At 55.3% G+C, this 13,524-nt stretch overlaps 1 protein-coding gene across 1 annotated transcript in view; it reads left to right on the forward strand.

Moving 5' to 3' along the window:
* The window catches only part of LOC109390825 (maestro heat-like repeat family member 5), a 52,188-nt gene that overhangs the window by 16,807 nt on the left and 21,857 nt on the right, over positions 1–13,524 (forward strand). The window contains exons 12-19 of the mRNA XM_019657774.1: positions 637–716; positions 1,721–1,856; positions 2,967–3,101; positions 4,382–4,486; positions 5,548–5,683; positions 5,971–6,140; positions 9,765–9,914; positions 10,725–10,879. Of these exons, the coding sequence (XP_019513319.1) occupies positions 637–716; positions 1,721–1,856; positions 2,967–3,101; positions 4,382–4,486; positions 5,548–5,683; positions 5,971–6,140; positions 9,765–9,914; positions 10,725–10,879 (1,067 nt within the window). The remainder of the gene's footprint in view (positions 1–636; positions 717–1,720; positions 1,857–2,966; positions 3,102–4,381; positions 4,487–5,547; positions 5,684–5,970; positions 6,141–9,764; positions 9,915–10,724; positions 10,880–13,524) is intronic.

Here is a 13,524-nt window from a genome sequence, read left to right on the forward strand (position 1 = left end):
TCTAGAGCACTGCAAGCCCCTCCCGGGCTCTCGCATCTGGAAACACACCTCTGTCCCCCACTTCACTTGAGCTGCCCAGGTACAACCCCCTCACAGGTGACGTGGCTGAGACCCAGAAGGGCTATCACCACCCATTCTGCTTGTACTGACCTAGCTCAGACCACTGGCTACTAGGGACTGTGGCCTCACAGAACCCACAGGTGATGGAGGAAACACGAGTACAATTACAAAAGTAACAATAATAACAGCAGTTCCCACTCTCTGAGCTCCTGCTGTGACCCAGACACTGCGCTTTACTCTCTTTGCTTCACGCAAAACACGTGTGCAACAAAGCCATGTTATCAGCGAATAAACGAAGCTCAGAGCAGCCGGAGTTCACCCAAGGTCATGCCGCTAGTATGTGCATACCCAGGATTCAGACACGACCTGCCTGGTTCTACAGTCCACGCTCTAGTTCTCTAAGTGGGGGCCAGGTCACAGAGCCCACCCCACCCCTGGGTGGGTGAGGAGCTAGAGCATAATCCTGGGGGTCACGCGGGTGCCAGGCACTGAGGTCTTCAGGCAGAGACGAGAGTTGGTGTCCGGAGTGGACTAGGCCCCGCAGGAGTGACCCACCCTTCACCCGGGCATCTGCAGGCTTTGATGGAGAAGGAACCCCCGGACTCGCTGTGCTCGTCGACTCGCGAGCAGACCATCCACATCATCTCCAGCCTCTGGTAGGCTCCACGGCCCCACCCCGGGCCTTCCCCAGCATCAAACAGCAGCCTATAAGGTCAGGAGTAGTGGTACCAACAAGGCAGCAGGGCAGGGAGAGGCCAGACGTCAAGGCCCCACTGGGCAGGGCTAAGGTGGCCATGGTGGCTGAGGATGGGCAGCTCATAGCGGCCAGCGCATTTGGACTGGGGGCACAGCCACTCCCCAGCATGAGCTGAACCCCCTCCCGCCAGACACTCAAGGTCAATGCAGTCACTCAGGGCGAGCTCCCAGCCACAGGCAGTCTAGAGCAGGCTCTGGCAGTTGGGGAAGGGAGAGCAAAGGGAAACTGGGTCTAGACTCCAGCCAACATCCCATGGAAGGGAGGAAGGCTAGAATCCAACAGGCTCGGGGACCCCAGTGCAGGCGGCAGGCAGGTCCTGATTTAGCCGTCTACCTACAGGCGGGGCAAGAGGGTACCTGGCGTCCCTACCTTGGCCAGGACAGGTGAGGCTGACTAGGAAGTGGGCGCCCAGGGAGCTCAGAGCTGCCTGCTCTCCGACTGCTGAGGGACAGTGCAGGCAGCAGCCAAGAATCCTGCAGCCCAGCACTGCACTGGGCAGGGGGCAGGTGGGGCTGGCCAGGCCTACCCAGAGCAGGCAGACCACATCCAAATCCCAAGGTGTAACCAGGGCTGGGGCGAGACCAGTCTGCCCAGTAACGGGGAGCCCAGGGTGCAGGGCTCCGCGAGACCCTGCCCCCAGCCAGGCTGACAAGTCCCTTACAAACCCCCGGGGAAGTTGCCTGCACAGGAGGCCTGACACAGGCTGCAGAGGGGAAGGCTGGGGAGGCAGAAATGTACACACGAGTGCCAGGTCAAAGCAGGAAGGTGAGAGGGGAGGTGATGCCTGAGTCCCAGGAGGGGCCGCTGCTCAGGGCTCACCTGCTCCTGTCTATCCTGGCAGGTGGTCCCTTCATACCCCCAGCCCCTGCGCCCCTCCATCACCGCCCTCTGTTCCCTAAACAGTAAGCTGAGGCCAGCCCTGGACTCGGAGAAGAAGTCACGGCTCCTGTCCATCTGCCTCCACAGCGTGCTGGCCCTGCCACTGCTGGATGTCCTGGAGAAACACGCCTGCCTCTTTCTGGAGCCGCCCAACGTGCAGGTGCGAACCCGGTCCCTGCGCCCCTTCTCCGAGAGGGGCCCTCAGCCAGGGTATCCAGCTTGGCCTGCTGTCCATGGCCGGAGAGGGACCTGGTGTTAACAGGGCACCTGCTGTGTGCCGGCCCTATATATTCGTTAGCTCACCTGCCCAGCAGCAACTTGTCCAGAGGGTGAGAAAGTCAGCTCCGAGAAACGGAGGTGTCTGGTGGCAAAGTCAGGGTTTAACCCCAGCCCTTCCCCGCTCTTCACGCCGTACCCTAAGGCTGGGTTCAGGCTGGAACTGGAAAAATAAGCACTTTGGGTGAGAGTGAGTGCACAAGGGCTCCCCTGGGCCCAGGGCAGCACCAGGAGGGTGGCGTCTTCCTACACCCCAATCCCAGAGGAGTCCAGAGTGCCCCCATTCCCAGGTAATAACATCACACTAGCCCAACCAGAGAGCGTGACCCAGTGTCAGGCACTGGGCTGGGGAGCCTGTTCACTGCCACCTAGTGTCCACCTCCACGCCAGGCTCTCAGTTTACAGAAGTGGGCTCAGAGAGCTGAAGTGAGCTCCCCAGAGCACCCAGGAAGGTGATGGCCAGTGCCCCCGGGCTCTGCTCCAATGGGCTCTGACGGGAGGTGGGCTGGGCATCCCTGTGCACGCCCGCTCCCTGAGCATACCCGGCGAGCCAAGCAGTAAAGATTGGGGGCCTCGTGTATGAGACCCAAGAATTGGAACCAGCTGCATCGTTTGCCGGGACCAGTGCAAAATGAAAATGTGGGATTTAAAACCTATTAGGAACTTAAGATGGCGACAGCAGAGCATCAAATGGAGCATGTACAGCGCCCTCTGAGGCCAGGTCCTGTGCAGGCTGCAGCTCATGAAGCCAGCCCTACTGGAAATGAACTTGTCTCGGCCGCTGAGAAACCTGTTCCCTTGGGCAGTCCCAGACAACCCTTCTGCCCAGTCTCCCCATCTGCCAAATAGGGATCTGACGAGACCCTTCCTGAGCACGTGTGAGCTCTCTGGTGGGCAGCCTGACCTGGGGGTCTGCAGGAAGTGGGCACCACTAGCACCGAGAGACCGGTGCCCTCAGCCCGCGCAGGTCTCAGCACTCTGTCCCACCCACCAGGGCTTGCGGCCCCCTGATCGGTTCCTCGTCCCCACACAGACCCTCTACAGCAAGACCTCTGAGGCACTGGACAAGATGCTGCAGACCTTCATCACGCAGAACCCCACAGCGGACGAGCTGCAATTCCTGCTGTCGGTGAGGGCGGGGGTGGCAGTGGCAGGGCTGGGCCCGAGGGTGGTCAAAGGAGGATGTCCCAGACGAGTCAGAGCCTGAGGTGGGGCAGGGAGTGGCCCGGGAGGCTTGAGGGCTGACGCTTTAGGGATTACAGTGATTTGGGACAACTAGCGGCGAGGAGGGGCACAGGCGGCAGGTGCAGCCTGGTGGTAAATGGGCTTCAAATGCCACACGAAAGGGAGCTGGTGACAAAATGGGCTGTGGCCCTGGCCAGGATCTGCCCTCCCACCCACCAGAGAACTTCCCCTGCAGCAGTGTCCCCAGCCGGGAGGGGGTCTCATGAGCCCGCCACCCCCACTCTCACCTGCCCTCCAGGGGCTCTCCCTTGCAAGAAGGAGACCAGTCACCAGGTAGTGACAGTATCCAGGAGCAGGGCAGGGCCCAGACAGGGAGGCTGGCTGTGGTGGAAGGGTCGGATGGAGGTCAGGGCTTCCCCACATGAGGGTGCACAGGGGCAAAGTGAGCCGGAATGGAGAGCGGCTGTGGCCAGAGCGCTAAGGTGGGCGGGGAGAACAAGGGGAGGACAGGTCAGCAGGGGCCAGACCGCAGCAGGCGGGGAGATTCCTGGAGGCGAAGGGAGCTGCTGAAGCAGGGGGCCCTGACCTGGGGGGCACAGGTGGAAGTCGGGGTGTGCGAGCTCGGCTGGGAAGAAATGTCATCTGCACTTTCCTTCCCCTTGAGCTACAAAGTAGCACGTTCCTCCTCTGGGAACGTTGGTGACAAACCACAGCAGTGCCAGAGGGGCTGCCTGCCACCAACGGGAGTCACAGATGCCACAGGACATCACTGGGTCACAGAATCTCCAAATACCGTTTACCCTCCTCCGACTTCAGAGTCACTACTCTAGTCATATGTCGCCTTAACAAAGAGACTCAAATTTGACTTAAAACTGTTCACCATACCGGTTTCCTGCGCCTTGCTATTCCTTTGTAATTGTGTGCATGTATGTTGTGCACGGAAAAGCATTGTTCCGGAAAGGGGCGTGTCGCATGACAGGTTAAGAACCAGGAGGAGCCTCAAAGGGCTTTGAGCAGCAGCGGGGGTTCAGCTACAAAAGGAGGAAAAGATTCCTCTCGTGGAGGGGCTGCCTGGGTCACAGGGATTCGCAAAGGCTGTGAGAAGGGCCTGGAAAGGCTGACCCTGGAATGGTAGAGGTCGAGGGGGCGGAGCTTGAGCCAAGGGTGGGCGGAGCCGGGCCAGAGCTGGGGCGCACCCGACAGCACCTCTTCCTGCCCGCACAGCACATGTACATCTGGCTGGCGTCAGAGAAGGCGCACGAACGGCGGCGGGCTGCGCACGCCTGCACCGCCCTCCTCAAATTCCTGACCCACAACCACTACCTGGACGTGAGTACCTGGCTCACTGGCCCCATGCCCCATAATCCTCTGCTGTCCCAGCCCAGCCACCCTCCTCCCAGAGCGTGCCAGGGTTCACAGGTTCAAGGCCCCCTGGGCCCCTGCCACCAGGATAGGGTGCCCCCCTGAGTGCCCTGCGCCCAACCAGGTAATCCTGCCCCAGACGAGGGTGAGCGGTCACTGCGTGGGGCACCCACTATCCCACTGCCCTCCATCCATGCCCACAGCCTTCTATCCATCCCGACCCCCGTGGGCTCATGGCTCCCAGCTTAACCTCCATCTGTTGCTGTCACCCCTGGGTTGAATGAACACCAGCAGGTGTTCAGGGAGAGAGTGGCTCTGCGTTTATCAGCCAAAATCAGCATTCATTCCTTAGGGAGCCTCATTAATTCCATGGGGAGATGAGGAAATTAGTTCCTCAGCCTGATGCCTGGCGGACATGCCTTTCTAATGACGGGGAAAGGCTGTGGTGTTGGGGACAAGGGACTGCTCTGCAAGGGAAAGCTCACGGCACAGACTCTAGCTTTCCTGTGACGAGCAGAACCCCTCTAGAGGGGTTCCAAGTGGCTTCCGTGGCACAGCACAGAGCTGCGACTAGGGTGAGGGGAGTGAGGCACTCGCCTTGGGCGCAACAGTTATGGGGGTGCCAAAACACTGCAAAAGATCGATGCTATTTTAATGTGGTGTTTTCAACAATCAACTTGCGAAACATGGCCCATGGCTGGCCACCTGTTGGAAGTACAGTTTGTTTGGAACCAGGTCTGGGATTAGGGTGAGACAGTCATGGAAACAGGGTGGGGTGCTGTCCTGGTTTATAATTTTGAGACTCTGTTTGCCATGGATTTTTTTTTCCATTCATTTTCTAAATATCACATGAACATATTATTTCTCTTGATTTCTGAGTTTTTTAGCCACCCCTTAAATGTTGCCCAAACCCGAATCCAAGCCCTTCCACACAATTTGAGGGGATCCACTCTGATGCTGACTGTGCTCGGGTGGGGGCTCCGCGGGTCAGTTCTGCCATCAGTGGTTCCCCTACATTCTTGCCACAGCCAAAAGAGGACTTCAAACAGATCGGGCAGCTGATGGGTGTGCTGGGGATTCTGTGCCAGGACCCCGACAGGGCCACCCAGCTCTCTAGCCTGCAGGGGTTGGGCCATCTCTACCAGCTCCTGCTGCGCCACAGAGGTGAGCCCCCGCAGGCCACCATGGCAGACCCACAGCCTCCGCTGAACCCACACCAGCACTCCTGAACGCAACTCCCTCCCCCAGGCTGCCCCCCAAATCCACCTCTAACCTCAGCCATAGCCCTGAGCTGGCCTCGCCTGGACCCCCCAGAACCGCTCTCTGAGTCCCATCCCCAAACTTGGGCACGGGGCTAACCCTGATTACCAGTGACCTCACCCTGTCCCAACGTAGACCCCAAGCCTGTCTTTGCGCCACGCTCACCCCTGCCCAATGCCGCCCCTGGCCAGCAGAAGCTTTGAGGGTGGAAGCACTGGTGCCGGAGCCGCTTTTCCAGGCCAGCGAGGATGAAGACCCCCTCTGGAGCAGCGGGGACCAGAAAGACACTCTCCCCACCCCCCAGAAGGTGGCATTCCCGAAGGACCGAATCTTCCAGCTTGGCAGCTCCCAAGTCATCAAGGTCAAATGGTGCCTTTAGACTTGTGGGCAGGTCTGGCTAGGGGGATGTGGCCGTCCTCTGCTCTGACCCCCACCGCCGCCCCCTCTGACAGGGTTTCAGCTGCTGATGTGTCCTGGCTGAACCCAGGGGTTCAGCGCCACACTGAGTATTAAAACCAAGGCTGGGGCCGGCTGAGTGGCTCAGTTGGTTAAGAGCTCGCTCAAGAGTTTGAGCTCTGAGCAACAGCGGTTCGAGTCAGCCCGAGCTGAGTAGCCGTGAGCTGCCAACAGGTGGCGGGATGGCTCAGCTAAAAAAAAAAAAAAAAAAAAAAAAAAAAAAAAAAAAAAAAAAAAAAAAAAAAAACCAAGGCTGATCTCGCCTCCATCTTTGGTGATTAACTGAGAGAGTTTGGAGAAGCCCCTGGCCTGGGACAGGGGAGTTGGGGGAGGGGAAATTGGAGAGAGGGACTGGGGACAGACTTTGAGGTCAGCAGCCCAAGGTTGAGGCCCTGCTCTGTCTCTCACTGCTGTGTGACCTGAGCCTCAGTCTTCCTCTGTAAAATGGGCAGAGTGATAGTGCCATCCGCACCCAATAAATGGCGATCTCAGGGTGGCTGCCATGGTAGGTGTTCTCTGAGGCACCATAGGACGTCCCTCCTTTTGAGTCTGATTTTTGTGGGAGGACCACTCTGCCGAAATATTCCCACCCTCCTCATGTTCCCAGGGGCCTCTATTAATACTCTGAAAGCCAAACCTCCTCCTCTAAAGGCATGGCATGACTGACGCCCCTCTCCTGCTGTCAACTGGTCTACCGTGGCCAGCTCCTCCTTGGCCAATGGCTTGGGGGAGTCCAGCAGTTCCCCAATGTTCCTTTCATTACTATAGTGAAATCCTGTATCTTTGTGGCATTTCGTACCTGATTTGAATTGCTTCCTTCTGAAGATGGGCGAGGCTGAGCTCAGGGTGTGGGCTGGATGCTGGCGCAGACTGAACGGGGAGTGTTGCATGGCGCCTCATGTTCTGAGTGGTCAGTTCATGATGTCCCCGACATGGTGGCTTCAGCTTGCCTATTCTTGGTGTTGAACCTACAGCTAATGCAGACCCTGTACTTGGTGTGCTTGTCAATTCCCATCGCGAGACCTTGAGTGCTCCAGGCCACAAGCTGGGTCCCTCCAGCGCCCAGCACAGGACCTGGTGGGACAGCCAGCCTTCAGTTAACACCCACTAAGTTGAACCAAATTGAACCAAATGATGATGAAGTGATGGCACACAGCTACTAAGGGCCCAGGGGTTCTGAATCTGGTCCTGGCTGACTCCAGAACCCGTGCTCTCTGCAGCTGCAGCAAGCTGTCAGTGCTGAGGCTGATCAGAAATTTAGTACAGAAAACCTGAAGCCCTGAGGCCAATATATCAATTGTCCAGGCCCACATGGGAAAACCTAGCTTGGCTTCAGTTTATGCCAAAGAACCTGGACTGGGGGCAGAGGCAGGGCTGGAAGGCAGCTCAGTGGGGACCAGTGGTGAAGGGACCCCAGAGCATTCAGGCCCTCGGGGCAGCTGAGTGACTGGGAGCATAGTGCCTGGGAACGGGCAGCCGGTCCCACCCTGTGCCGTCCCTGACCACAGGAAGTGGGTGTTCAGCTCTGGCCCTCACTGGCCAAGAGACAGTGGCAGACAGGAGCACAGGGAGGGGAGAGGATGGAAGGGTATGCACATCAATGGATGGTAGATCTAGGAAGGTTTGGGATGGAGAACAGGCCTGGGTTCTATTCCCAAGTTTGTCCTTGATTCCTCATGTGGTCTGGATACACTACACCTTCATCAACATCACCCCCACCATCACCCCCACCATCACCACCACCATCACCACCACCATCACCACCACCATCACCCCCACCATCACCGCCACCATCACCCCCACCATCACCACCACCATCACCGCCACCATCACCGCCACCATCACCGCCACCATCACCGCCACCATCACCACCACCATCACCGCCACCATCACTGCCACCAAAACTACCATCATCACCATCTTCACCATCACTACTACCATCATCACCACCACCATCACCACCACATATTCTACCATCACTGCCACCTCTATCTTATATTTATTCGTGCCCTGGGTTAAACTAAGACATCTCAAAAGTATTTACCAACCTTGAGATTGTAGTATTCTAGGATTCTGAGAATCTAAGTACCATTCCAAGTTGAATTTCTTCACAAACATTCTAAATACCAGAACTTCAACCAAAGTTTAACATTTTAGAAAGCAATTTTAAATTTAACCTTCTAACAAATGTTCTAACCAGATTTGTAATAGCCTAAATTCTTTTTTAAAAGTTATTATAAACTGCAAATATTCCACTGAAATTATTTTAACATTCTAACAAACAACTAACAACCTAACATTCTCACAAAAATTTTACCAAAATGTTAGAATAAGATTTAATAAATATTCTAATGCACATTATTTAGCACTTATTTTTATATCTAATATACATACAAACAGACTTTCGAACATTTCAACAGATATAGTAACTCTTTATCATCTTTAATATCCTTGCAAACATAATTTTCTATCAGGCTTCCTATCCTTCCATCACCAGCATTCTATCTTCCTCTTATTATCAGATGCTCTGAGTCAGGGCCTCCCTACAGAACTTTCTGGGAGGGTGGAAGTGTCTATAGCTGCACCATCCAAGGCAGCCTCTGGCCACTTGTGGCTATGAGCACTTGAAACGTGGCTAGTCAACTGAGGAACTACATTTTTAATTTTTCTTAATTAAGTTTAAATAGCTATGTGTAGCTAGTGGCTACCATATTGGGCAATGATGCTCTAAGTCTTTCCAGAAGGTTCTACCTGGGTGGCCCCATGCTGCCCCGCCTTCCCTCTCAGAGATTGTGGTCAGAGACTGATGAGCAGGGATCCCACCCGTCATTTTTCATTTCCCTGAGAGCCTCTTCATTACCCCGAGTAGCTCATGGTCTGGGGTGGAAGGGGACAGCCACCTCCCCGAACTGCTAGAGCTGCTCCTAGGAGAATGTGGACAGAGAGCAGGGCCAGGCTCCTGGGGAGGCCCCACCGTGGGACAGGAGCCCTGGGTTCCAGACCAGCCTAGCCCCTCCCTGCCCCACCTGACACATGGTGAGGGTGGCTCACTCACCTCCTCAGGCCTTGGGGTTAGTCCAGGTAACCGTGAAGATCTTTCACAGCTCTGACATTCATATGCTCTTGATGAAAACTCTGTAAGGTGGAGAACTGGGGCCTAGCGAGGGAAGCGCCCGGCTGGGCTGAGGCTAGCAGATGAGGAAGCCCATGAGGTGAGGACAGGGCAGAGGAGGGGAGGACAGGAGGCTGGCCAGGCCACGGGGGTCCTGGGACAAGCATGAGAAAGGGGGCTGTGTCCCGCCCAGCGATGGGCGTCACACTCTCCCTTCCTGGTCCCTGGGCTTTGGTCAGCTCAGACAGATGTGCAGGCGATTAGACTGCAAAATGGGGTACACATGTTGGGGGACCTGGAGGAGTGAGGTTCAGGAGACTTGGGGCGCCTGGAGCAAAGGAGTAAGAGCAAAGGTGGGAGGGGGCGCCGGGGCACAGGTGACCCGAGGTGATGGCTGCCCCACTCCCGCTGCTACAGGAGGTCATGAAGCATCTCACGGTGGCAGAGCTGACCGACGTCACCTGGACGGCCATCGACGGCCTGGACTCCAGCAGCACCTTCCACGTGCAGGCAGCCGCCAACATGGTGCTCACTGTCGTCCAGGAGCACGGGGCCAAGCTAGAGACTGTGAGGGGCCTGGGGGACCCCTGAGGTCCGCCAAGGTGGGGCAGGGGTCAGAGGGATGGCCCAGCAGGCAGCACCCAAGGGGCGGCGTCCCTGAGCTTGAGCCTGAGGGGGGAGACACAGACCCCACCCTGATGGGCTCCAGTGAATGAATGAATGAGGGATGGCCCAAGCAGGCATGCTGGGGCCCTGGCTGGCGTTTGCAGGCTCATGGGGCAAACGTGTATTGATTGAAATGGGGAAGGTGGGGGCATGGCCCTGACTCTGCAGGAGCTCTCGGTGCAGCGGAGGTGACAGACACCAGACAGATAAGGACTGGACAGCACAGGAAATGCAGAGGCAAAGGACGGTGCCCCCAGAAAGGGGGTGACTAAGGCCAAGTCCTGTAGACAAGGAGGCCTCAGGTGGGTGACACTGGATTGGCATGAATGGATGAGTGAGAGGGACCCAAAAGTGGAAGGGGCAGGGCATTCCAGGCGCGGGGGACAGCATGTGCCAATGGTGTGTTCAGGAGATGAGGTGGGTGCGTCTGACTGGTCCAATGACTGGGAAACATTTGGACAGAGTTGGGAGACCTCAAATGCCATGCGAAAAGTAGTGGCACTGCCTCCCTCTCGGACTGGGACTCCCCTTCTGATCAGGCGTCCAGGGCAGGGCTGTGCCTCCTCCCTCAGACGTTCCCCTCAGGAGAGGACCCCGGCTGAAGGGCATCCCCGCGCACCGGGGCAGGACCCGCCCCAGCAGGCTCACAGGAGGGGGCCTGGCCTCGCCCTTCAGCCCGGCCCTCTGCCCGACATGCTTCTCCCCGCACAGGTTGCCAACCTAGGCCGGGCCATCCACCTGCAGCTCCGCTGTGGCCGCGTCCCCCAAGCGCAGGAAAAAGCCCTCCGCGCCATCACCCTGCTGGCCCGGAACCACACTGCCGAGCTTGTGGCCACCTTCCTGGACGTCTCCGTCCCCCTGAACAGGTGCCCTCACTGCCCCCTCTGTCTACCCTCCCCCAGGCAGGGGGCAGGGCCTCCACCCTCAACTCTGGCCTCCAGCTGTTCCCTCCCAGCCCACTTGAACCCCCACAGGGCTGGGTGCAGAAAGGGGGCCCCCGACCTGCTCTTTTATTGCGTACATCCTGGGGTACGCCCTGGAGACGCACTGCTCCCCCTTCATCCTATTGTATTCCACATAAAACCCCCCTGCCCCGCCTCCACCACCTGTCATCTGATGGAGGGGGGGCCAGGACCCTGGGTGCCAACAACAGAGCCTCGTTACCCTTCCTGCTCCTCCAAGGACCCCCCCTTCCTCCTATCTGCTCCCCAGTGGCTAGCACAGCCCTCGCGGGTGGGGCCGGCTTTCCCCTCAGCCCTGAGCCTAGGGGCGGGCTAGAGTCCTCTTCCTCTGGCAAATCTCAGCTCTGAACCCCGGTCCTCCGTCTGCACCACCTGCCAGCCTTCCACCCCACTCCAGCCCTCGGTCACCCCTCAGTCCTTCAAGATCTAGCTCCTGCTCACAGGCACCCTCTCACTCACCCCTCCATTTTGATCTTGGCGATTTCACCGTTTCCCTCACTTCTCAGAACCTGGTTCTCCTCTCCCGCTGCAATCCTGTCCTCCATCCTCCTTCTGCCGTCCACCCACAGTCCCCCACTCGCCTCGGTCATCTCCGATTTCAAGCACCTCTCACACTTCCAAACACCCCCCACCTTCACAGCTCACTCCCGCTGGCACCCCAACAAGCCTCTGTCCTCCAGGAACTCCAGTCCACTGCCCCACCCACCTTCTCTCCGTCCCTTACCTGTCCCCATCTCCCTCCTTGCCAGCGTAGATCCCACCTTCCAAAGTTACAGTCCCTCCCTAAACGCATCCCAAGTCCCTCGTCCCCTCTGTCATACTCAGCTGGCAAAACCCATCTCTGGGAAAACCTGGCTCCCCCACTTCACACCTGCATCGGCGCAGCCTTATTTATACAGGAAAAAGCACACCACCACATTGTAAATGTCCAACCACATACCTGCACGACCCTCAGTGCTGCTGCAACCAGCTGCACTTCTCCGGGCCACCCGGCTCCAACACCTCTGCCCACTCCGCACACTCAGCGGCCAGCCTTGCTTCCGTTCCGCTGAACAATAAGAAGCCAACACTAGAGACCTCCCGAAAGCCCCCGCCACCAGAAACTTGTCTCCAGAAAGATTTCTAACTTCCAAGTGGAAGGGCTCTTTTGTTTGGTTAGTAATTTTTAGTTTTATTGAATTGTGTTCAAAGAATGTCATGTGTAACATTTCTGCTTTATAAAAGTGGACTGATCTTTTCAACTTTTGTGAATGTTCATTCTGTGGGCACTTGAGAGGCATCTGCTATCAGGTGTAGAGTTTTATGTATAGCCACAAGATTTACTTTATTGGTTGTATTTAGGTTTTCTACATCCTTAATTTATGTCCACTTTGATCTGTCTTGTACTGAGAGTGGCGTGTTAAAGTCTCCTATTATTAATGTGTTTCTGTCAATGTCTCCTTCCATCTCTCGTAGTTTTTACTTCCTAACGGTGGTTGCCATGTTATTCGGTGCATACATATTCGTAAGTGTTATACCTTCTTTATGAATTATGACTTTTAGCATTAGAAGGTGTTCTGCCTTATCACATTCAAAGCTTTGGGCTGGAATTCCACTCTGTCCGTTATCAGGATCACTACCTTCACTTTCTTATTTTTTCCCATTTTTCCAGTATGCATTTATCCATCCTTTCATTTTAACATTTCAGGATCCATTTGTTTTAGGTGTCATCTTATATACAGCATATAGTTTGGTCTTGATTTGTGACCCAAATTGAAAATCTTTTTCTTTTAATAGGTGAGTTAAGTTCATCCATATTTATTGATGTGACTGATATGTTGAGTCTCACCTCTGTCAGAGTATTTTGCAGTTGTGGGTATTTTGTTATATTTGCTGTTTCTTTTTTTACGAAATGTGTAGTCTATGCTGTTTAGTTTTTTGTTGGTTTTTTTTTACTTAGAAAAGGTAAAATTTTATCCTAGTTGTTACCTTTGTGCTCCTAAACTATTTTAATGCCCCAGTCCCTTCTTTTATTGTTTAACATTTTAATATCTGTTTTTTTCTATTTTTACTGATATTCTTTTACTCCCCTCGTCACTGCCCTATAACCATCAGTGAGATTACTATCTTCCTCTTTCTCTTTTCTCCCATTTTTTTCAGTTGCAAATTTCTACCTTGTAAAAATTTGTCCTCTAGTCATCCATCCTCACGCCCACATTTGTTCTTCGTGTGTATACACACACTCACCCTCAGTCTCTTTGGTGAAATTATCTAGTCACTTCTTAGCTCCATGAAACTCATCTTCCCCATTGATTCCTCAAGAAGGGATCATGGCTTCAGAAACACCCCCACCCACCCCCACCCCTGCCTTGGGCTCTTTATTTGAAAGTTGTTTACTTGGAGGACAGCTTGGCTAGATATAAAATCTTTGGTTCACATTTTCTGTAATTAGTTGGGTTTTTTTGTTTTGTTTTGTTTTGTTTTTAAAGATTTTTATTGGGGAATTGGGGGGATGGGAACAGTGCTGGGGAATTGGGGGAAGGGGAACAGACAAGTTGTTGTCTTTTTGT

The sequence above is a fragment of the Hipposideros armiger genome, unplaced genomic scaffold, assembly GCF_001890085.2.
Source record: "Hipposideros armiger isolate ML-2016 unplaced genomic scaffold, ASM189008v1 scaffold_280, whole genome shotgun sequence".
NCBI classification, from domain to species: domain Eukaryota; kingdom Metazoa; phylum Chordata; class Mammalia; order Chiroptera; family Hipposideridae; genus Hipposideros; species Hipposideros armiger.